The 25,282-nt window shown below is 42.2% G+C and overlaps 2 protein-coding genes across 2 annotated transcripts in view; one reads left to right on the forward strand and one right to left on the reverse strand.

Moving 5' to 3' along the window:
• LOC115371006 (uncharacterized) overlaps positions 1–7,502 on the forward strand; it is a 100,194-nt gene extending 92,692 nt beyond the window's left edge. The window contains exons 11-14 of the mRNA XM_030068121.1: positions 3,051–3,125; positions 4,523–4,576; positions 6,346–6,432; positions 6,988–7,502. Of these exons, the coding sequence (XP_029923981.1) occupies positions 3,051–3,125; positions 4,523–4,576; positions 6,346–6,432; positions 6,988–7,502 (731 nt within the window). The remainder of the gene's footprint in view (positions 1–3,050; positions 3,126–4,522; positions 4,577–6,345; positions 6,433–6,987) is intronic.
• A 6,694-nt stretch (positions 7,503–14,196) lies between these two features.
• Positions 14,197–25,282, reverse strand: part of LOC115371007 (cilia- and flagella-associated protein 58-like) — a 28,683-nt gene continuing 17,597 nt past the window's right edge. The window contains exons 9-18 of the mRNA XM_030068122.1: positions 23,169–23,360; positions 21,611–21,772; positions 21,357–21,503; positions 20,719–20,859; positions 20,061–20,284; positions 19,390–19,501; positions 19,051–19,155; positions 18,115–18,234; positions 16,038–16,162; positions 14,197–14,450 (exon numbers count right to left, since the gene is read on the reverse strand). Coding sequence (XP_029923982.1) covers positions 14,306–14,450; positions 16,038–16,162; positions 18,115–18,234; positions 19,051–19,155; positions 19,390–19,501; positions 20,061–20,284; positions 20,719–20,859; positions 21,357–21,503; positions 21,611–21,772; positions 23,169–23,360 — 1,473 coding nt within the window. The 3' untranslated portion in view covers positions 14,197–14,305. The remainder of the gene's footprint in view (positions 14,451–16,037; positions 16,163–18,114; positions 18,235–19,050; positions 19,156–19,389; positions 19,502–20,060; positions 20,285–20,718; positions 20,860–21,356; positions 21,504–21,610; positions 21,773–23,168; positions 23,361–25,282) is intronic.

Below are 25,282 nucleotides of genomic sequence, written 5' to 3' on the forward strand. Positions count from 1 at the left end.
TTGGCTGGTTAATTGTGAGTATTTTTATTTGATTTGTTGTCAGTAACCTGCGTTCCATTTGTTCCAACTTCCTAATCAACACAAATGCAAGTTTATAAAGAGTTACACTTTCTTGTTCATTGTGTGTGTGTGCGTGCGTGCGTGCGTGCGTGCGTGCGTGCGTGCGTGCGTGCGTGCGTGCGTGCGTGCGTGTGCCTACAGACAGACAAGCTAACACATGACAACATGCATTAATGAAATATTTCCATTGTGTACTTGTGCTTGATTTCAGTTTTTATAAGAGAATGTGTCAGTGAAATAGGTAAGTGTTTCCCACAAACCCACTGAAACAAAAACATGTTAACATGAGTTTTTCACCTGCCTTGGTCTCTGTCTCTGGGGAAAAACTAACAACAGGACATGGAAAAGATCAGCAGGTGGAAACAATCATTTTATCCAAAGAAAAATGAAGAGGGAGTGGATCAAGATATTTTATGGAAGTATTTAGTTTTAGGTTTTGAACTCGTGACAGTTAAAGTGATCAAATTAGTGGCTTTACTCAAAGACTTTCCTCACCCACATTAAGCAGTGGAGCTGTAATTAGTAACTTTCCAGGGCACTCAAAGCAGTACCAGTAATAGTTGTGTTGTTTTTCTGTACATTTAAAACAGTAAAGAATGAAAAAAAAACACGTGTGTGTGAAGGTCAGAGGTGATTTGAATGTTTTGCATTGTTTTGACAAATTGAAGAATGCATTAAATCTATGGCACAGTGTTGTACTGCAAACACAAGTTTGTTGCTGTTGATATATTTTCCAGTGGTAATCTGGTTTGTGAACTGTGGCTTGACTTTGAAGGAAGACTAACAGAGTTTTAGCACTGACGAAACCTTTGTTTTCAAACAGTTAGACGTCTGCTTCCCCGTGGTGTGCTGGCTGTGTTGATGGCTGTAGTTTCTCTGGGTTGTTCTCTGGGTTCTGGTGAGTATTTTTATTTGATTTGTTGTCAGTAACCTGCGTTCCATTTGTTCCAACTTCCTATTCAACACATTTGCAAGGTTATGAAGAGTTACACTTTCTTTTTCATTGTGTGTGTGTGTGTGTGTGTGTGTGTATGTGTGTATGTGTGTATGTGTATTTGTGTGTGTGTGTGTGTGTGTGTATGTGAAGCTGCAGGCAGACAAACAAAAACATGTTATTAATGCAATATTTCCACTGTGTGCTTGTGCTTCATTTCAGCTGTTCTATCAGGAAAGATCTTTTCATCACGTGGTGGATCTGACAGTGTAATAGGTAAGTGTTTCCCACAAACCCACTGAAACAAAAACAAGCAACAAGGAACTGATGCATTTTACATTTTCGATATGTGTGGAATCAGGGTTTCCTCTAGAAAAAAAAATTGGCACCGGACAACGTGACCGGCAGGTTTTCAATTTACCGGACAAATGTTTGAAATTCCGGTCAAATATTATCTGAATTTATTGAGCTTAAAATTATATGCAGGCTATATTAGAATGATATCAAGGCATGTCAATTTATAGCATAATCTTTTTATTGAAAAGTAGGCTATATCAAATAAAATGAGTGCCGTCAATTGACTCACGTGCTTAACGTCTAAAATAAATAATTAAATATTGCACAAGCCTCATACCATTTTAATAACTCTGCGTGCTGCCAACTTGAAATCCAATAGATGCAATAAAAACTTAATTCAGCAGCTGAATTAAAATCAAAAGTCTCAAGTGTCTCTCTGCAACTTGCAATGCGCATCAGTCTTGTGACCTTGTTCTCCCCCAGGCGACTTTGCTGAGCTGTTTTGATCCGGTTCTGCAGAGAAAAACCTCTCTCTCTCTCTCTCTGTTACACTGGAGACAGGGATCATGCAGGCTGTTTTTAAAATGAATAAATAAATAAATGAATAAATAAAATTACGTGGAAATTGAATGTTTTAATAAAATTCAAATTGTGCTTAGAGGGAATATTTTCGCCGGACATTTAAAAATGACCGGATTTTACCAGTCATAGTCCGGTGATTACCGGATAACGGAAACCCAGAGTGGAATATTTATATATATGGAAGAAGAACTGTGTAGTTAACACGAGCAGCGCCAGACACCATGACTGGAAAAAAGACATCACCGTACTGGACACACTGTTTGACTGACAGGTGATCAGGTTGGGTTTCCATTACGCTGCCAAACGGTGCCAGTCTCCTTTGATCTGACATCAGTTGTGACGGGACAGTCGATATGGAGATACATTTATGTGCTGATTGAGATTATAGCATTGAATAGTGTTTTTTGTGGGTATTTATTGCATTGTTAATCTGTGAGGTTTTGGTGACGTGTGCGCACTGCCCGCCTGTCAGCCAAACTTCCACTGCGCCGGCCCCACTGCGCCTTGCGCCGAAAGTAGACGTGGTTTCAGATGGCGAGCTTTTGGCGCACCTCGGCGAAGCCTTTTGGGACGAAAATGTCACTGCGCCAAGCTGAATCTGTCGACACCTCCCCCTGCTGCGCACCTTGGTCTGCGAAAATGCGAAGCTGTGCGCCCCACGGGTTGTGCTGGTCGAAAATAGCTCTGCGCGGGGTGCGCCTCACTGCGCCACCCTGCGCTGCGCTGGGAAAATAGAACCCAAAGACTTTCCTCACCCACAGTAAGCAGTGGAGCTGTAATTAGTAACTTTCCAGCTCCTGAAAACATTCCTGTTTGAACTCAAGTGCTCCAGCGATGTGAGGTCACTGATTGGATGTGGCCAGAAGTGCAACATGTCTGAAAGTTTCAGCCCCTGAAGCAGTGGTTCTCAAACTTTTTCTGTCATGCCTCCCTTTTGGAAGATGTGCTTTCTCAAATAACAGTAGAATGAAATGTGCAATAACCTTTGTAGAACAACAACAATAACAACAAGTTCACTCTGTGCTAAGGAAAACAACAAACAGACTTTTGGCAACAAAGATGAGCAGGTCATATCCGTCATATTTTCTTGACTTGGGTTTTGTGGTTGATCAACCTCACCACTGCCGACTAAGACTAACAGAGTTTTAGCGCTGACTAAGCCTTTGTTTTTAAACAGATGAACTTCTGCTTTACCTTGGTGTGGTGGCTGTGGTGATGGCTGCAGTTTCTCTGGTTTTTTTTCTGGGTTCTGGTGAGTATTTTTATTTGATTTGTTGTCAGTAACCTGCGTTCCATTTGTTCCAACTTCCTATTCAACACAAATGCAAGATTATGAAGAGTTACACTTTCCTGAGGCCTGTATCATGAAGCAAGCTTAGTTTTCCCTGGATTTCTCAGACCTATCCGGCTACACTAATGGAGATCATGGTGATCAGGGATAACCGGTATCACGACGCTGGTTATCAACTCGCTCACTCGATCCAGGTTTGCCTCATCAAGAGCCGTGAACGTGCACGTATAAGGGGCGGGCTCTGAGGCAGCCGACCAATCACAAACATGAGTGACAAGGAAAAACGCACAGCGTGTTTCACGGTGGAGGAGCAGCACATTATACTGGAAAAGTATGAGGAGGAAAAACAACATTTCCACACTAAATCGAACAGCGTGGCCAAGAGAAGGCAGAAGGCTTGGCAACGAATTGCCGACTGCATAAATGCACAAGTTACACATCAACAAGTCCACATCTGATGCTGAAACCCTGTTAAACCCTGTTATACAGGCTAGAATAAAATAAAGCGGACGCCAAAATTCAATCACGTCAGCACATCAGGTTGACAGCCTAAATAAAATCAGATACTGAGCTGTGTTAGAACTTAGCAGGAACAAAAGGCACATATAAAGGCCGACTCGCCCTCTGGAATGAAGGGGACAAATGATCCTTTTTCACATTTGCATCAGCGAGCTGTCACTCAGACCCATTCTCTCACCCAGGAATAATTTGCCCCCCAAAAATATTTAGAGCTAATTAATTGTGCCATTTTAAATGTCCCTAAAATGTTGTGAAACGTCTCTAAAAATACTTTTAATTATGAAATTTCCTTTAATGATCTCTCGTGTGTTTTCCTCTCCTCCAGAGTGTCAGCTCTGTGTGGCAGGCAGCTGTTAGCCAGGCTGAAGCTGCTTCACATCAGCATCACAGCCTCTCTCTCATACAGAGAGTCGTCGGCAAAATCTAACAGATTTGATCGGTCCAAGAAAATCCTTTCACGCCGTAATGCTCTCCTCATTTGGATTCATTGTTCAAGGGGATCCTCAATGATTGGGCAGGCCACATTTTGGCAAACAGCTGATTGGCCGGGGGGCGGTGCTTTATGTAGGATTCAATCCTGTCCTGAAAGCTAGATCAGAGGTGAACCAGCTTTGTGATACAGAAAATCCGGAGTTGAGCCTGAAGTTATCTCACTAACCCCTTAATCCCTCTTCGTGATACAGGCCTCTGGTGTTTATTGTGTGTGTGTGCGCGCGCGTGTGTGTCTGTGTGCTCGTGTGTGTGTGTTTGTGTGTGTGTGCGCCTATAGGCAGACAAACAAGAACATGACAACATGCATTAATGAAATATTTCCACTGTGTGCTTGTGCTTCATTTCAGCTGTTATAGCAGGAAAGATCTTTTCATCACGTAGCAGAAATGCCTGTGAAAGAGGTAAGTGTTTCCTACAAAAGCACTGAAATAAAAACATGTTAACATGAGTTTTTCACCTGCCTTGGTCTCTGTCTCTGGGGAAAAACTAACAACAGGACATGGAAAAGATCAGCAGGTGGAAGCACAATCATTACAAAATAAATAATTATTTAAAAACATTCCCTTCAATAAAAGCAGCACCAGTAATAGTTATGTTGCTTTTCGGTGAATTTAAAACTTTAAATGACAGCTTGCTCATTTTTAATATGTTGATATTTGTAATTCACAAGTACTTTTTCTTTATGTTTGTTTTTAATAATTATCATTTTGGCATATATGTATGATTTGAATTCACAGCAGCAATTTAGATTAGGGAAGACATTAACCACTCTTCAGTCACTTGTTAACATACATATTATCTTACTGGCTCATTTTGAGTTACTACAAACCAGTTATTAGCACCTTATTGTGCACTTTTCTTTTCTACAACTATCGCCCATTTTCCCTCAGCCACTGAATCAGCTGTCAGTAACAAAGTTGTTAGACTCACAAACAGAAGCCACACACCAATTGGCTGTTTTGAATTAGTAAGCAGGCAGGTGTACCAACTATCCCTCTTGTCCTTGAAATGAAAATGACAACTGTTCTTTTCTCCTGTCTGCAGCTGAAAGTCCAGACTTTATCGAAAGTTCTTCTACTTCTTCTTCTTCTTCTTCATCAGATGATGCAGAAGAAGGCAAGTGTCCATGGCTTTTATGACAGTGTAAATGCAGATTTAAGTACTTAAAATGTGGGGAATAGCAATCGCTCTTTTTTGAATTTTATTTTCCCACATTATATATCACATATGCTTTTCTGTTATGTATGTTATTGTTACAGTATATCATTTACATTTATTCTTCCACCCCCTCTTGAGCTGTTAACAAGCCTTTACAGCAGAAACAAAATGAATCACTGGCAGACCCACACCAGTAAATAAAATGACTGCAAAGTTAAAATCCAATCCCTCCGGGTGCACTTGCAACATTACCCAAACAATAAGATCCTGGCTAAGAGCGCGTACCATGTACCAGGGCTTAGTCCCGATCGCAGCGACCGGGGTTCGAATCCAACCTCGGGTCCTTTGCTGCATGTCATCCCCTCTCTCTCTCTCTCTCTCCCCTGCCCTTCCTGTCTATCTCTACTGTGAGTGTCAAATAAAGCAGAAATACCAAAAAAAAATCTCAAAAAGAAAAAAAAAAAAAAAAAAACAATTCTGCAAATGAAAACCCTTTGGCCTACCTACGTGTGCAGGAGTGGTCTTATGTTGTCTTCACCTCCTCATCAGATATACTCAAATATCCATTCAATGCAACCAGAATTCATACAAATTCAAACATAAGCCCTGTGACAATAAGCCACTCAGTGTCTATGCAACCCTGCCATAAACAAATCAAATGAATAAATAAAAGCTGATAATAATACTGATAATAACAACTTTTGGAAGCCAGGCCAGTAAAAATTGTGTTAGGGCCAGTAGCTTTCAGATGCACTGGTCCTAGCCAGTGGCAAAAAACGATCAACACTGAACCCTGGCTTCATTATTAGCACCGTATTCTGCATTGTTTTCTTCATGTTCACTCAATTAAACTTGAGTTTGCGTCAGTGCTTACTGGCAGTCAGCACACAAGTCGCCTTGTTCAGTATGGGCTTCATGAGGAGCATCGTGGCAGTGTGACTCCCAGTCTGTGTGTGCACTTTCCCAGGGATTAAAGCAAAAAAAATAATTTTGACTGAAATTTTTTTTTCAGGCCAGTTCATATTTCTCCACAATGCGCTGCACGACACTTTAAGGATGGACCCTCTTCTGCTGTGTGATCGCTTCCCAAAGGTTTCAGGTACAAAAGTTAAATGCTGTATTAGCCCTTCTGTTCTCTAATACAGCATTTAAATTGTAAGAAAACTTGAACCTACACTATTTCAATATTCGAGACCAATAGCATTGTATAGGAGGAAGGTGATTTGGAGCAGTTATTTATTGTAAGTTTGCTTTTAATTTAAATGTTTTGATCTATTCAACCAAACTGATACTTTTTGCAGGGCTTGACTCAGTTTATAATGTAATCACACAAATAATTAACCATCTACAAATCTTTTCAGTGCAGTGCATCTTAGAAGAACAACTAACAGAAGAACAACTAACAAAAAAAACAAAAAACAAAATGCATTAGTGCCAGCATTAAAGAATTATAAATTATATATTATGGTGCAAATGTCTATGTGCTTGAATTACTTCTTTTGCTTTTTGGAAGTGAAACCAAATGCCTCAAGCACACTCAATGCCCGTTTCTGGGTTTTCTTTGGTGCAGTGGCTGAGGAGGAGGCTGAGGAGGGTCCATGTCCTCCGACTCCAGCAGAGGAGGAGGCTGAGGAGGAGGCTTTGGAGAGTCCAGGTGCTCTGACTCCAGCAGAGGAGGAGGCTTTGGAGGGTCCAGGTGCTCTGACTCCAGCAGAGGAGGAGGCTTTGGAGGGTCCAGGTGCTCTGACTCCAGCAGAGGAGGAGGCTGAGGAGGAGGCTGAGGAGAGTCCAGGTGCTCTGACTCCAGCAGAGGAGGAGGCTTTGGAGGGTCCAGGTGCTCTGACTCCAGCAGAGGAGGAGGCTTTGGAGGGTCCAGGTGCTCTGACTCCAGCAGAGGAGGAGGCTTTGGAGGGTCCAGGTGCTCCGACTCCAGCAGAGGAGGAGGCTTTGGAGGGTCCAGGTGCTCCGACTCCAGCAGAGGAGGAGGCTTTGGAGGGTCCAGGTGCTCCGACTCCAGCAGAGGAGGAGGCTTTGGAGGGTCCAGGTGCTCCGACTCCAGCAGAGGAGGAGGCTTTGGAGGGTCCAGGTGCTCCGACTCCAGCAGAGGAGGAGGCTTTGGAGGGTTCACGTGCTCCGACTCCAGCAGAGGATGAGGCTGCGACGCTATGAACGCACATATGCGAACTTTCAAGTTGCACACGCGGTCAGTCATGGATGCGCGAACCTCAGTTGTTGTCGTCGTAGCACCCAGCAGGGAGGCGGTGTGCTGCAGGGAACGAACAGCAGCTCTGTGGTCTTCTTCTGCCTGGTGGCACATAAGCACTTTTTTGCCATTACTGCCGTACTGAATATTCTTGTGGCACACGACACAAATACACGTACCTGGCAGTTTTAGTTTTTTACACCAAGAACTAACGGGCTTTCCGTCGTCCCCTGTTTCACTAAGCCATGCCCATCTCCATTTGTTTTTCACAGATTGATCTATTTTTGAAACATCGGAGCCTTCCTTCGCTATCAATGCGTCCATGTTGGCATGTGGAAATTTACTGGAATCTCCTTCGTGTTAAAGTTAAATGACCAATCGCAAAAGTCGGCGACAACAGCTGTAGTAACACGGAGATTAACATTCAACTTTCATTACATTACGATTAATATGCTCTGTCCCTATTCAAATAAAGTATAAAGTAAACCAGAACCTCAACAGGGAAGAGACACTTACCAAAGAAGCTGCTCTCAGATGACGTTATCCATCAGCTATCCATTTTGAGTTGGTAAAAAATCCACATGTTGCATCTCTGTTAATTCCACTCATGCAACTATTCCCTCCAGTCTCTGACAAGTTACAACAGATCCTTCCCTGAGGGGCAGGGGTGAACCCGCCCTCCTCTGTTTCTGATTGGCTAATACCAAGGCTCTGGCTGGCTTTATTGGTTTACAACAGCGTCAGTTTAATGCCTAACATGATTTCATTGGATAGTCAAAACTGTACCACAACAAAAAATGCACTTTATTTATTTATTTATTTTTATTTTATTTATTTTTTTTTGTCTTCTTTGTCTTCCAACTGACAGAAATCCGTCTAGAGATGGAGAACTTTAATCCCTGCTTGTGTAATTGTGTTAGGGCCAGTAGCTTTCAGACGCACTGGTCCTAGCCAGTGGCAAAAAACGATCAACACTGAACCCTGGCTTCATTATTAGCACCGTATTCTGCATTGTTTTCTTCATGTTCACTCAATTAAACTTGAGTTTGTGTCAGTGCTTGCTGGCAGTCAGCACACAAGTCGCCTTGTTCAGTATGGGCTTCATGAGGAGCATCATGGCAGTGTGACTCCCAGTCTGTGTGTGCACTTTCCCAGGGATTAAAGCAAAAAAAATAATTTTGACTGAAATTTTTTTTTCAGGCCAGTTCATATTTCTCCACAATGCGCTGCACGACACTTTAAGGATGGACCCTCTTCTGCTGTGTGATCGCTTCCCAAAGGTTTCAGGTAAAAAAGTTAAATGCTGTATTAGCCCTTCTGTTCTCTAATACAGCATTTAAATTGTAAGAAAACTTGAACCTACACTATTTCAATATTCGAGACCAATAGCATTGTATAGGAGGAAGGTGATTTGGAGCAGTTATTTATTGTAAGTTTGCTTTTAATTTAAATGTTTTGATCTATTCAACCAAACTGATACTTTTTGCAGGGCTTGACTCAGTTTATAATGTAATCACACAAATAATTAACCATCTACAAATCTTTTCAGTGCAGTGCATCTTAGAAGAACAACTAACAGAAGAACAACTAACAAAAAAAACAAAATGCATTAGTGCCAGCATTAAAGAATTATAAATTATATATTATGGTGCAAATGTCTATGTGCTTGAATTACTTCTTTTGCTTTTTGGAAGTGAAACCAAATGCCTCAAGCACACTCAATGCCCGTTTCTGGGTTTTCTTTGGTGCAGTGGCTGAGGAGGAGGCTGAGGAGGGTCCATGTCCTCCGACTCCAGCAGAGGAGGAGGCTGAGGAGGAGGCTTTGGAGAGTCCAGGTGCTCTGACTCCAGCAGAGGAGGAGGCTTTGGAGGGTCCAGGTGCTCTGACTCCAGCAGAGGAGGAGGCTTTGGAGGGTCCAGGTGCTCTGACTCCAGCAGAGGAGGAGGCTGAGGAGGAGGCTGAGGAGAGTCCAGGTGCTCTGACTCCAGCAGAGGAGGAGGCTTTGGAGGGTCCAGGTGCTCTGACTCCAGCAGAGGAGGAGGCTTTGGAGGGTCCAGGTGCTCCGACTCCAGCAGAGGAGGAGGCTTTGGAGGGTCCAGGTGCTCCGACTCCAGCAGAGGAGGAGGCTTTGGAGGGTCCAGGTACTCCGACTCCAGCAGAGGAGGAGGCTTTGGAGGGTCCAGGTGCTCCGACTCCAGCAGAGGAGGAGGCTTTGGAGGGTCCAGGTGCTCCGACTCCAGCAGAGGAGGAGGCTTTGGAGGGTTCACGTGCTCCGACTCCAGCAGAGGATGAGGCTTTGGAGGGTCCAGGTGCTCCGACTCCAGCAGAGGAGGAGGCTTTGGAGGGTCCAGGTGCTCCGACTCCAGCAGAGGAGGAGGCTTTGGAGGGTCCAGGTGCTCCGACTCCAGCAGAGGAGGAGGCTTTGGAGGGTTCACGTGCTCCGACTCCAGCAGAGGATGAGGCTGCGACGCTATGAACGCACATATGCGAACTTTCAAGTTGCACACGCGGTCAGTCATGGATGCGCGAACCTCAGTTGTTGTCGTCGTAGCACCCGGCAGGGAGGCGGTGTGCTGCAGGGAACGAACAGCAGCTCTGTGGTCTTCTTCTGCCTGGTGGCACATAAGCACTTTTTTGCCATTACTGCCGTACTGAATATTCTTGTGGCACACGACACAAATACACGTACCTAGCAGTTTTAGTTTTTTACACCAAGAACTAACGGGCTTTCCGTCGTCCCCCGTTTCACTAAGCCATGCCCATCTCCATTTGTTTTTCACAGTTTGATCTATTTTTGAAACGTCGGAGCCTTCCTTCGCTATTAATGCGTCCATGTTGGCATGTGGAAATTTACTGGAATCTTCTTCGTGTTAAAGAGAAATGACCAATTGCAAAATGCGGTGACAACAGCTGTAGTAACACGGAGATTAACATTCAACTTTCATTACATTACGATTAATATGCTCTGTCCCTATCCAAATAAAGTAGGGGAGAGTGGGGTAATTTGTGCCAAGGGGCAAGTAGTGCCACCCCTGTTATCTAGAAAACCATAGAGGAAGTTGGTCATGTGACCACATCTTTTTGAAGAGGCATCCATTTCACTCATCCTGCAAAGAAGGGAGACACATGGCTTGAGAGGTAAGCACATTTCAGTTCAAAAAAACATTTTATTGTCCTCCAAAGTAAAATTTCTATGATCAAGGTTTTTTGATTGCTGTGTTTGAACAATTATAGAAAACCTTGAAAACAGTTCACACAGGTTTTAGTACTTTAGTAAGCTACACCATGAGTCTATACAGTTAGCATGATGTTAGCTCAAAACAGCTGGGGGATGCATTTTTTTCAAAATGGTGGGCTTGGGGTAATTTGTGCCAGTGGCACAACTTGTGATTATATACTATATATTACTTTATTGTATTTTATTGTTGTTGTACATTGTCTTCTTACCTCACTAAAACTATTCAGATTCAGATGAAGATGATTTGCAGGTGCTCATTTTGGAATTTTTATTTTGTTCTGGGTATTTGTTCATGTGGTGCTAGGCCTTGTTATAGAAAAGTGGCCTGTGATCTTGTTAAAATAATAAATACATTTTAAATAAATAATTTTGTATTGAATTTGTTTTGCTTTTATATAGCATTATCATTTGTGAGATTAAAATGATCTGTTTTACTTCAATTATCAATGGCACAATTTACCCCAGTGTATTCTCTCTAATGGCACAATTTACCCCGCACCAGGGGCAAGTTGTGCCACAAAACCACTTTTTTTTTGAAAGCTATATTTCTCAAACAGTTTATATAAGATCCAAAGTGATTGTTCCCAGGGATGCACAACATCCTAAACTATATGTGCATATTTTAGTTGAAGGCATTACTGTAATCCCCTCGCTTTAAAGGCACTTTAAGTAAAAATTGGCACTACTTACCCCACTCTCCCCTATAAAGTAAACCCGAACCTCAGCAGGGAATAGACACTTACCAAAGCAGCTGCTCTCAGATGACGTTATCCATCAGCTATCCATTTTGAGTTGGTAAAAAATCCACGTTACATCTCTGTCAGTTCCATTCATGCAACTATTCCCTCCAGTCTCTGACAAGTTACAACAGATCCTTCCCTGAGGGGCAGGGGTGAACCCGCCCTCCTCTGTTTCTGATTGGCTAATACCAAGGCTCTGGCTGGCTTTATTGGTTTACAACAGTGTCAGTTTAATGCCTAACATGATTTCACTGGATAGTCGAAACTGTACCACAACAAAATGCATGTGCAACTTTTTTTTTCTTTTTGGTCTTTCTTTTTTTCCCCTCTTTTTCCAACTGACGGAAATCCATCTAGAGACAGAGAATTTTAATCCCTGCTTGTGTAATTGTGTTAGGGCCAGTAGCTTCAGATGCACTGGTCCTAGCCAGTGGCAAAAACCTATCAACACTGAACCCTGGCTTCATTATTAGCACCGTATTCTGCATTGTTTTCTTCATGTTCACTCAGTTAAACTTGAGTTTCCGTCAGTGCTTGCTGGCAGTCAGCACACAAGTGGCCTTGTTCAGTATGGGCTGCATGAGGAGCATCATGGCAGTGTGACTCCCAGTCTGTGTGTGCACTTTCCTGTTGTGTTTTGAAGGAGTTCATGCAAAGTAGAGGAGCTGCTATACATTTACAGCTGTTGGTGTGTTTGTGTTTTTACAGGACATCAAACAGAACTAAATCAACTAAACAGTGGTGGACCACACCAAGATGAAGATGGGAGGTCAGATGGACCAACAGCATGAAGTCACTGGTTATAGTCTGACAGCATTTTCAACAGTGGACCTTTTTCACAGCAGCCACTTTGTGATGAAATAGCAGGGCAGCTTCTGTCCACAGGCAGTAAGGCTTAGCAACAGCCAGTGGACTCAAAGCCACATCTGCATCTTGACTGGATACTGCAGCTCAGGGTCAGCTCAGCTCAGCTTTGTGATACAGAAAATCCGGAGTTAAGCCTGAAGTTATCTCGCTAACGCCTTAATCCCACTTCGTGATACAGGCCTCTGGTGTTTATTGTGTGTGTGTGTGTGTGTGTGTGTGTGTGTGTGTGTGTGTGTGTATTTATATGAATATAAGTACAGAGTTTAGATGTGAATAATTCTGTTGTATTGTTTTGTTGTAATGTTCTCATCTGTATTGTTGTATGGATGCATGACAGGGTTAATATCTAAAGATGCCCTAATCTAAAATCAAATACATTGTACATATCCAGTGTACTGTATAAGTACTATGGAAAGCAAATTTGATGCATTTAGATCAAGTATTTTGCATGAAACACCATAAATCTCTATTTTTCTGGGATTTTAGTGTTTCGGGCATTAAGGGGTTAATATCTAAAAATGAATTGAATTCTTAAGAGGTGACCCCAAGCTACAAGAATCAGCTGAGAAAAAAACTTTTACCAATGCAACAAGGTTTGGCCAAAGATCACCCTTTGGTTCCCGGGCTAACACTGATGGGTACATATTAAAGGAAAAAACAACAAAGGAGTAAGGTCTTGGGCCACCACAAGCTGCCAGAACAGCTTCAGTGATCAGTGAACAGATTCTACGAATCTCTGCAACTCTGCTGGAGGGACACATGAGGCATTCTCTTCCTATGTCTTATTTTTCCTGTTCAGTTTAATTTGAACTGCCTAAAAGTGTAATAAACTGTTTCGGCTGTCAAAGGTAAAGTACCTGCAGTCACATCACTGATAGGGTGTAGCCAGAGGTGCAAACAAAGTTTCAACCCCTAGAGGGCGGTACAGCAGCCGTTTTGTGATGGTGTGGGCCAAAGGCTTTCAGAGGATGTCAAACTGATTGAGGAGTACAAATGCTCTGTAGGACAAGCTGCAGGGCATTAGGACCAGTCAGGTGCTTCGTGAACAATCAGAGCATGTATAAGCATGTTAAGATCATAAGTGATGATGTAGTGCCCCCACTTGACTGTTTTTATCAAATGTTGCACTGAATTACATTGACACAATGAAAAAAAAAAAAAAAAAACACATCTGATGTTGACTGTGTATCTCAAATCAACTTGCAAAGACTTGAAACACACTGCAAAGAACAGAGCTAAACTGCTGCTTGGAATGAGGGACAAATGCATTAAAATGTCAAAAACAGCATGGTAGCTTTGGAAAATGGCATTGCTATGAATTTGAACCTTCAGCTATAATAATGAATGTTATACAACGATTTATGAAAATTTACTACTTGAATGTGACAGTGAAATGCACACAAGTCTGATGAATGAATGAACACTGGCTACTCAAAAATTGCCCAGCTGCCCAAAAATGTGCTGTGGCATGACAAACAATGACTCAGCAGCAGGCAGGACTGTAATGGTCACAGGGGGACATGTGGCCCCCAGGCCATACCTGGTCCATCCTGTAATGACCATCACCTGCCTGGCTTTTTCATTAAAGTCTCTGCAGTTTCCTGATCTGTGACATAAGTTCTGATGTCTTTGCTCTTACTATTGAAAGTTTGCTCTCTCTTTCCCCAAGTCTGCCTTTTCTTTCATCACCATCTATCTCCCCCATCTGTTTCTCTGTCTTTCTCCGTCTTTCTGAAATGAAATCTGTGGAAAGTCTCTTGCATCAAAGGTCAGACTTGAGAAAATTCAAACATTAGTGTCTCAGTTCCTCTCTTTATTAAATAACAGGTCATGTTGACATTTTTCATGGTATCATTGAGGTGGAAATATTGTATAGGCCTTTGTATCATATAATAAAAATAGAAATTTTCTCCTGTAATGGTGATTATTTGGAGTGTGACACCCCTCGACACCCCTCGAGGCCCTGGGGGTTGCTGATCCTGAATCCCCCTCCAATGAAGTGTGGTATGTTGTTGATGGGGGGCAGCAGGAGATCCGGCTTTTCCTGCTTGTCTTTGGCCCTCTGTTCCCTGTGGAGACACACACACACACACAGCTCCAGGAAGTCAAATGTGGAGGAGCTAATATTCAGTACAGAATGCAGAAATCACAGTATTCTCTTCATTTCTGAGCAAACTGAGCTCCTGTTGAACTTTACTGAGCCTTTTGTGATCACTGGCCATCAACAGCCAATTAGATTCCTCTACTTGGTTTCCCTATCAATTCAGTATGACTTTATTTTATGAGCGTTTTCTGAGTTCTTTCTGGCAACTGTGAATAGATGAAAAGGTGACAATATACTTTCACAGAATGATGAAATTGTGACAGAAACAATGCTCAGAGAATGGCTGCAGCTATTGTTTGGATGGGTGGGAAACTGTGAAGTAATGTTATTGAGTTTTGCCTGATTATTTTCAGGTAATGCTACCTGCTTGGCACTTGTTATCTGGTCACATTAACTCAAAACATAAGATTACATAATCATTATTAAAGGCAATACCAAAGAAACAAAGAATACATCAGGTGCTGGCTGTGTGTGTGTGTGTGTGTGTGTGCGCGCGCGAGTGTATGTGTGCGCGTGAGTGTATGTGTACAGTGTACTAGTTATGCTAAGAGGGGAAACAAGGCCATGGAAGATGAATCCTTAGGATTTGCATGAATATCATATAATTCTCTCACTATGCATTAATAGCACTGACAAACTTATGTCTTTGATTAGCATGTGAGGTTTATTCCTTTAATTAAAGGTACTCAAATTAGAGAAATGCTAAACAGCATGTGACAACTTGCTTCTTCTGCTTAATGTTATCGAGGAACTGTGAAGTTCTTTAAAATTTAGTTTAACAGTGTCAAACAAGTACAGGAACAGACTTTCCTTGGAGCATGTGGGAAAAGGAAAATCTTGACAACATGGTGGGAGGTGATGAACACAGAGAAGCTAGGGCATAACCACACACTCACAAACTGAGAAAATACTGTCTCCCTGAATGCCACCACCCCCCTATCTTTGGACCAGAGGGTTTTAGAGACACTGAGTAGACACCGGAGCCACTAGGAGAGTTGGTTGCAGAGATATAATAAGCCCATTGTAAGTGACTGGGAGATGTGAAATTTTCATGTGTCAAACAAAAATCTTTGGTTGACACTTAACTCAGGGAGCTATTTAGGAGCATGTTCATATTTACATAAACATGCTTTGGGTATGAAGCCTAATTTTTCTCCATTATAAGCTATCATATCTGCTAGGACTGGAAAAGGCATAATTGTGACTGGTAGGTGTATTTAAAGTCAGTAAACAGAAAGCAGCTGACTGAAACAAAGTGGAGGGGCAGCCACTGTGGTGGAGAAAGCACAGATCTTTAAATGTGAATTCAAATGGTCAGTGTAGTGCTCAAAAATATGTCCTAAATGTGCAAAATTTCATATACATATATAAATATCAGAGAATTGAGGGAAAAGCACTTTAAAACAAATTTGGGGAGAAATGCTCTCCCTCCTCTCTCTATCCCCGGGATATAGAATCTCGCCTGAGCAATCGCATTTTTAATGGCATCTTTTAAAATTCAAGACACGTGTGCATGCGATGCAGCGACGCAGACGTAGTGGAGTGATTTCACCTGTTGAGCTGTTTCTCTGCAAGGAACTTCCTCTTCATCTCTGCCAGCTCGTTGGCCAACTTTTGGTTTTCACTCATATTCTCTCGTCTCACTGAGTCGAGCATCCTCACCTCTGCTGTTAGTGCCTGTGAAACAAGGAAGAAAACATGCAAAGAAGCAAAAAGTTATTGTAATTTTATAAGGAAAAACAGCTCTGTGCTGTCTATTAAAGCACAGCTGAAACCTGCATATGTTGTCTGCGTATCTGTGCTATACTCATTATACTATAGAGGTGTTGCTGGTTAATAACTGAATAACTGAGTATAACAACTGAATTGTCACTGTCCTCATGTGACAGCTGATTCCGGCAAAATCAAACTGTTTCTATCTTTCAGCTGAATGGCTAAAATGGAGAGGAAAAAATAGAGAGAGAGAGAAACAAAGAAATGAAAATGCCACGATCTGCATTAATGCTGTTTTTATGGTAACATTAAAACACCTGGGCTGTCCGCTGGGTTGAATCTGGACTGAGTCAGGACTCAGAATCTGGACTGAATATTGTTACCTTGAATTAAAAGGTTACTATATAACAGTGAATTAAAAGGTTACTATATATATATATAGCAACCTTTTAATCAACTGTTCTGGCATTTATTCCTTATATTCCTTATTAGCGCATATCAAATCATATAATGTGTGATATGCATGTGTAAACAGAATAATTCAAAGAACTTGTAATTGACTTTTTTTTCTTGTCTGTGTGTGTAATCATCTTGTGAATTTTTATAGTGATATCTGAAAGTAAAATTTTGAACCCCTTTCCCCTGTGTGTTAAAAACAGTGTTTTTTGGTAATATGTGGTCATAAATAGGTGATTTTCAAAACTTTCCACCAATGGGATTTCTTGGGACTTTTTTCCCTCACTCAGGACATACTGAGGATACAAAATCAGTTGAGTTTTTTTCTCTTGCAATTTGTCCTAGGTTTTTTCATAAAATGACTGGACTAATTGCTCAACATCCTGATGAGGCCACTGAGATTAAGAGGCCACTCACACTGGCAAGTTTGATCCGCGCCCAAGCACGATTGCCCCTAAAATCCGGATTCTTTGACCAGTGTGATCGCTCCGTATCGTGCTTGAATACAGTACACTTCCCCCGCTCTGGCACGGTTGGAGGGGGTGTGCTTCAGCGCGGTACGGGCGCATGCACGAGCACATGCACGGTCACGCACGTAGTGCGCGGACCTAAATCATGCAACTTTCCTTCTGCCTCTGCAAAATTGTTTAATGTGCGCAGCTTGATTACCGGCGAATGGCCGCGTTGCGCAATCAATAATCAACCATGTTGTCTGTGTCATTGTCCGTTGTGCTGCTGCAACCGCGTATAAACAAAAGTCGGTTTATAATGAAAGTACAGCAGTCTGTGTGCGGAGATCCGGCAGACCTGGTGCTGGCCGGCACCGCGTCGGCACCGGCCGGCACTGGCCGCAGCACCGCGCGGTGTGTGGCCACCCAGTCACCCGGTCTGCTCCGGCTGTCAGTTGGACCTTTCTGAAGAAGGAGGAAGTTACCTCCGAAACTGTCAAGGTAAATAAACATCCCATGTCTGATTAACCGTAACCGACCAAAACGTTTTTTAGTTAAAAGGAAGACATGATGAATGTATTTGAACTACATTGATTTATAATGACGTCGGGCCATGCCTGTTGTCGTATTTCAACGTGATGATGTGTACACCGGGGGCAATCGTGCTTGGGCGCGTTTGGGAAAAAGGTAATGTGAGTGCAGGCCAGCCGGGGACTGGGGAGGGGGGGATTTTGGCTTTAGCACGATATGGGCTCAAACTTGCCAATGTGAGTGGGCCCTAAGCTTGAGACTGAGCTCACTAGGATGTCACAGAATGATGGAAAAAAGGTGCATTTGAAATACATTTGAAATATTTTCATTGTGTCAGTTAAAAGTTTCAAAATTGACAAATGATTGATAGGAGCCCTGAAAAGCCCTTATAGCAGCAACCAGCAAAAAAAAAAAAAAAAAAAAAAAAAAAAAAACACACAAAAAAAAAGAGGAGTGGATGAGATGAAAGTCATTGAGGACCTTGAGCTTCTTGTCCATGTCTCTGACCGTCCACTGGCTCTGCTGCAGCTGCTCGGCCACCTCCAGACCCGGCCTCCGCGCCAGATTCTTCTTCAGCTCCATGTACAGCCTCTCCTTCTCCTTGGTGGGGAAAGAGACAGAGAGAGATTTAGAGAAAGATTTAGAGTTAGTGACCTACCATCATACTAATGAGCATACTTGGTTTCCTGTTATATTCAATACACAGCAGTAAAGAACAGAGTGTCATCTCTAAAACCAAGAACAACTGATATTTATGGAGCGACCCAGGCTCCGCTCGATCTTGCTGGAAATTCTTGGCCAATAGGACAAGACAGATTGACTAATACCTTTACACTGTTTGATGTAATCATATTCAATGCATTCAAGGCAATGATGATGATGATGGAATTTGCTCTCTCTGTTTTCCGGTCTGAGCACTGAGCAGGCATGTGATGAAATTATTGAGGTAAATTGGATCAAGGAGGGAGGAGAGCAAACTGGCTGCCTGACTCGCTCACTTCAAGCCAGACACACTGTGGATGCCGGTCTGTGTCAAAAAACATGTGCTTAGCTATTGAGAATAAAAACATTATAAAGACACTTTTCTTGGAATTTTCAACTAAACATGTTAATGCCAGGTGAAAAGGGCCTGCAGGCATCTAATATCTAATAATATCTAATAACTGTACGTCCCTCCACCACAGTGCACTCAGCATGGATGTTGTGCCAGCATGAGAGACCCTTTGGCATGTCTTCAGGCATGGCAAAGGCATTAGCAAAAAGATTACCACTGGCATTAGCAAAAAGATTACCACTGGTAATCTTGGTTTATAAGTCAGATCCTTGTTGGACAAACCACAGTGCTAGGCCAATAGGATAAGCAAGATTAAACTAAAGCAGTGTGTACATTAGGTGTGTGCACATGGGAGCGTTTACCTGTATTAAGAGCCTGTTGTCCACCACCTCCTGAGTTTTGGCGATCAGACGTTTCTGTAATTTGGTCATTTTCTGGATGAGCTCATATTTGCTGGGGTCAGAGGCCTGCCAGGGGGAATCATTTACGTAATGTTAACAGCTACCAGTGGTGCGACTTTCCCTCCGCCGTATAACTCAGGTTTACTTTGCTCAGTGTGTGAGCGGCGATCAAATGTAACAGGTTGGGTCTGGATGGGACTCAAAGCCTGTAGCTACAGAAATGCACAGTAAATGTGCTAGGCGGCTCTGCCAGCATTTTTGAGCAAGCCCACACTTAGACATCTAAATTCAGTCCTTTACCTCCAGATACCTCCAGCGGTGCATATGGGGAGGATGTTTCTGCAGTTCTCTAAAGACGGAGCATTTTTTCCTCTCGCAGAGCAGCTCCCTCTGCGTGCGGAAGAGCTCTTGCCTGTAACACAGCCCACACAATAACATTTCACATTTCACTCTATGCTAACATACAGTTATATTTTGATAATTGTCAGAATATGCCTGTTTCACATCTTTATGAGGTAACAACAAATTACGGTAATCAATCAATCCGTTTTCACAGAGATGTTTGAACACTAAAACACAGCCGGAGCTGGGCGATATGGAGAAAAACATATATCACAATATCTTTGACCAATTACCTTGATATCAATATTGTGATGATATTTTAGACTGTTGCTAGATTTTTAAACACGAGATATTTGCCAAACAAGCATCATTAGTGTCAGGTACAAACAAATAATCAAAAAGCTGCAACAGTCTATAATAAGCCTTGATGTTGTACACCTCCTGTGTGTCAAAGCATGTAAAGATATTACATTCTTAGACCCTGGCAGGTGGGGACAAAGGACGGTCGTGTCGGTCTTTATCATTTCAAACCGTTGACAAAAAAAATAAAATAATGTTTGGATATTCTGCTTTGTTTAGGGAAAGAAAAAGTGAGACTGAGTGTGCACTGTGTCTGTTGGCTGTTATACCTCAGGGCTTTTGCATCAGGTAAATCTTTGTTCATGATGCTAATCTCACGCTGCAGCCCCTTGATTTCCAGCTTGAGCAGGTGGATGTCTCCCAGCCGCTGACTGTACTGCAGGTTGCCCTTGGTCAACACAGCTTGCAGGATCTTTATCTTCTCACAGAGCAGCGTTCTCTCGTCATTGCGGCGCAGCAGCTGCTGGCCTATGATGTCCCGCTCCCTGATTATCTTGGCCACAGGGAGAGAGAAAGTAAAAACACAGTATGGTCAAACATGGACAGCAGCTGCTAGTGGAATAATTGGTCAGTTTGCAGTGCGGTTCGCAGGTGTGTTTTAAGTTTTAACCTTTTGAAACCTCAGCAACTTCAAACGTCTTTCAAAAACAGCAGAACATTTCTAGAAACAGACCAGAAAATTACCAAATAAACCAGTAAAACCAAGTACAAAACTATCAGAAAATAAATAATAAAATTAAATGAATCCTTGTTGGTGCCATGCAGCCGATGTGTTTTAGTGTGTCCTCGCGATTAACATGAGGTATTCACACGCCTGTCCTCTTTTTCATCTCTCTGGCTGTTCCTGCACACACCTCTGTCTCAGTCTGGTTTTATCTCTGTGCTTTTCTCTCCACCTCCTCTCTCTCTCTCTCTCTCTCTCTCTACCTGGTCCAGTTGTTTCTGCAGCTTCATGTTTTCAGCATCAGCATCCACACTGATCTTGTGCAGTTTTTGCTCCTCTGCTTTGTGGCCGTTGATTTCCTGTTTGAACTCCACTATTTTCTGCCTCACAGACTGGAGCTCTCCCTGTTGCAGGACACACACAGACACACACACACACACACACACACACACACTTATTCGTGTTGTGAAGAGGGTGTAATATGTTCAGTAAAGATGTGCATGAAACATTGACATCATTTTGGCACAGTGGGTGCCAGACCAAACTAGGCTTTTTGATAATCTCATAATAGGTATGCAACAAATGAATTTTTAAAATATTTTTATAATGCACTGTAGCACACAATGAGGACAATGAGAGCAGATTTTTTTTTTAATGGAAAACCCAGAAATACAAAGCGTCCTAAAGCTTATATATTTAATTTCAATCACATCAACTTATTTTTACAGCCCCACTTGAAAATGCACTGTAAAAACATTTAAAATTAGCTCTTGAACTTGGCATGAACTGCATAAAAAAGGGGAAAAAATGCTTTAAATCTTAGTGCAATGATTTTATCCTGTTGTTCACTGTTGGTTTTCCTCAAATCTGAGCAAGAACCACCGAAGCAGGCATCCAGCACCTTAAGGTTCTCGTTGTCCTTGTTCAAACGCTCATTCTCAAGCTGGTCCTTGGCCATGGCCAACTCATTTTCAGTGACTTCATTCCTCAGATGCATGACCTGACCACTCAGCATCTTCATCCTCTTCTTTGTCTCTGTGATCTCATCCTGCAACAAACAGGGTTCAAACAAACATTAGGTTGTGAATGAATGACACTTACTGCATATTCCAAATGAGCTACAGATGACCTGACTGAACGATAATCTGCCCCCACCTGAGCCTCAAGGAGGTTTTTGCTGAAGGAGTTCTTCTCTTTCACGACACGCTCAAACTGGCTCTCGTGCTGTTGCAAGTTGTGCTCCGCCTCAGTGATCTTCTTCTTGTAATCAAAGATGTCCCTCTCTTTTAATTCAATGTCACTGACGATTTTCTGCACCTGAGAAAGGCAGGGGAGACTTAGTCCACACAGACAGGAGTTTTCCATATCATACAGACCGAGGCTAACAGGCACGATTCCAACCCTTGGAATAATGCAAACTTCCTTGATTATAACAGACACAAAATCAGAATCATTCTGTCAGATGCTACTTGGAAATGAATGTGAATAACTGAAATAAGCTGAAATACAAATTCTAAATCTACTTGTCTATGAAAATCCATGACTTTTTTTTCTGTCTGCACCACGATTGTTGAAATGCTATGATATTAAATTCTATAAACAGCACATTCCATGATGCATTTAAGTTTCACATTGTACTTACAGGACCATACCAGTGATTTTGAATGTTTGCCCCATTTACTAAAATTAACCCACTTTATACAAATCATGCAGGGCTACTAAGATTTCACAACATATAAACAAAATCCCTTGATTTTCAAATTTGATTTTTTGGGTTGAAACATCGACCTTTGTCCTGCTGTTCTGCTTCGATGGCTAACAAATTTGTCAACGTCCATAAAGCATAGAACTGATAATTGGCTGTGGAAAGCAAATGTTTTCCAGGGGGCTATTTTCCCTGGCAGAGGGCGCGTTTCACTCCGCTCAATTTCAAGTAATCAAAACACAACAGTGCTGCTGCTTTTAGAAAAATGAATGTGGACGACTTTATTACGGTGATGGAATAGTGGTGTGAAGAAAGTTTAAAGAAAGTTTGAAGTCCCTGAAAGTTCATTTTCACATCATAGTGAAATGGATGAAAACCAATGGTTTGATAAAAGGTAAGAAAAATTATAATAGTAGAGTACGACTACTTGCTTTGATAAACGCTGAACAGAAATGTGAAGTAGCTATAGATTTTGTAGATATTATGCTAAACATGCAAAATCATTGGCATGGTCCATTACTCTCGAGCTAAAGAATTAGCAGATAAATCATGATCAAATGCGGTTTTAACTGTGGCCCGAACCAAAGGTTTGTTTTATTCTATGTTTGCCCCAGATGGGTTTGCCGCTTAAGAAACAGTGTCAGAGAATGAAGCCAATTGTCAGAGACTATATAATATACTCTTTTGTATGATGACATATTAGGGCCATTGTAGTGAGAACAAAAATTTATGGAGCCTGGGGTGTGGGCTCAGATTTTCTGAGATTAAATTCATATATTTACAAGCAAAAATTCTCTAAATATTTTGCCTGATACACAGCCAGTGGCAGCATCTGCAGGGTGTGGCTGATCCAACCTCATAAAGTCAAGCCATGTGGTTCCTTGGCCGTTGTACGCTGTCACACAATGGCCCTAACACTTTATGATATAAACAAAACATCTAAATTATTTTCAAGTACAACTTGATAGAGCCATGAAGTAGCGCTGGCTGTGACAGTGCACGGCTTGCCTTCTGCGCCAGGCTGTTGTTCTCGTTGACGTAGCGGTCGCGGTCTCTCTCCAGCTGCTGGATGATCTTGCGTTGTTTCTGAGCCTCCTGCCGGTAGCTGTGGATCTCCTGCTCCAGGTGCTTCTTGTCCTGCTCTTGGATCTTCACGAGGCTTTGTTGCTTCTCTGTCTCATGCGCAGCTGTGATGATGTTCTGATGAAGAGGAGACGTTGCACAGACACACAGGCACACCAACACACATGAAGATACAGTTACTGCACACATGTAAAAACAAGCAGCCATACACACAACGCTGTCTTGACACCTCAAGTTTCAGTTAGAGTGAGTCAAAATGAATACTCCAGATATCACACTAACACTGGGTTACGCCAACAAGGATTAATTTAATCTAAGATTAATCCTAATCAGAGTCTTGCAAAACTAAGGTTCTGTGGTTTAAACCTAAATCAGATAATTAGAGGTAAATGTGTGTAAAAGGCACCTTCTGAAGCATTTAAACACAACAACACAACAAGAAATCTAGAGATCATTTTAATAGTTATAAATAGGATTTTCTTTAGGTTTTTTGTGCAGGTGTTTTTTTTTTTCCATCAAGCTGAATTTCAAAGTTAATTCTGGATCATAGTTTAAATTGGAGTTTTGTATGGCGTAAAAAATTAACTGACATGTAAAGAGAGGCTTCAAATTTAATCCTGTATTTTAAACCAGTTTTTCAGTTTGGAGCAACAGAATATAATGGTAAATTATGATTTAATCTGGATTAAAATAGGGTCCTTGTTTGTGCAACCCAGCCGAGGACAAATTAGACTTCATCAACTGGTCAGTTTGTTTGGAGGCAGAGCTTCACTGAATCTGCACTTTTTCCTGGGACACTTCCTCCTCTCCTCCAAGCCAGCTCCTCGCTCTGTCTCACAGCGTGCTAGCATGTGGCACAGTCATGCCAAAGCCAGTAACATATGAATACAACTGAGCATTCACTCCCTTATACACAGCAATTACACAATATTTTGCACAGTGTCATTAGTGTCAGGAGTGCTTGTGCTCCTCCATTCTAGACCTCCAGCGTGAGGCGTCTTCCGGTGCAGGCTCCCGTCTCAGGCCAACCTCCAGCATGAGGCCACAAATAACCGGAAATAACAAACTTTTTTCACACCTGCTGAGGGACTCCGGCATTTTGGCCAAACACCAAGAAGAAGGAGACTCCGACGTTTACGTGTACGACCGACAGTTGTGACAATAAGTGAAAGTCCAAAAAATGACGATAGTCAAGTTATGTTTGCAGTTGTACTAGCGGTCATCTGCACTCAAACTATCTAATACATTACATATAGTTTATTGCATGTTTACAATTAAATATGTGAACTGTGTTAACTTAGGGTCGGAAGTTGGGCGGTAGCGACAATTTGTTTGAAATAATTTTTTTGAGACATAGCCTAACGTTGATCAAAACACGACTTTTATTGACTTGAAGGCTAAATTGCATTTAGCATCTACAAGTCCCGGGTCAGTTCTCCGCTGTTTTGCTGACCCCCTTCCTGGTCTTACATTACATCTAGCCATTGATAAATCAAATAATGGGTCGATGGATTATACTATAAGTGTTGCGATGTTTGTATTTGTGTAGTGTTATCTGTCCAAACGAGGTAATGGCCTACGTTTTACGAGGTGTGTTTGTGCCGCGGTGTTACTGAGACGACACTTTTCACTCTCCAAAGTTAACATCACATGCAGTATCTAACATCACAATTAGTCCAAAGCTGTTCAACCCTATGTCGTGTTCACCTCTAGCCCGTTACTTTAGTGCTCCCGGTCAAATTCAACCGGTCTGTTAAACTGCTCTTAAAACGAACACAAATCACCCCCCAAGTTTTTATTTAACACTTTTTTTCTCTGTCTTTTTCATAGGACGAAGTGGGGGCCAGGGTACTTCATCACTGCAAAAAGGCTGCAGAGTGGGACGAAACAAACCAACACTTGTTTTCGGCCAAGGTGGAGTTTCCCTGTGTCCTCACTGTGGGAGAGGAAGAACTGGAAGAGGTTGTGAGGCAGTACAGAAGGCTTTGGGATGAAAAAGAACGTTGCCATCTCGATGACCAGGAGACAGAAGCAATCCT

This window comes from Myripristis murdjan, chromosome 14 (genome assembly GCF_902150065.1).
Source record: "Myripristis murdjan chromosome 14, fMyrMur1.1, whole genome shotgun sequence".
NCBI lineage: Eukaryota > Metazoa > Chordata > Actinopteri > Holocentriformes > Holocentridae > Myripristis > Myripristis murdjan.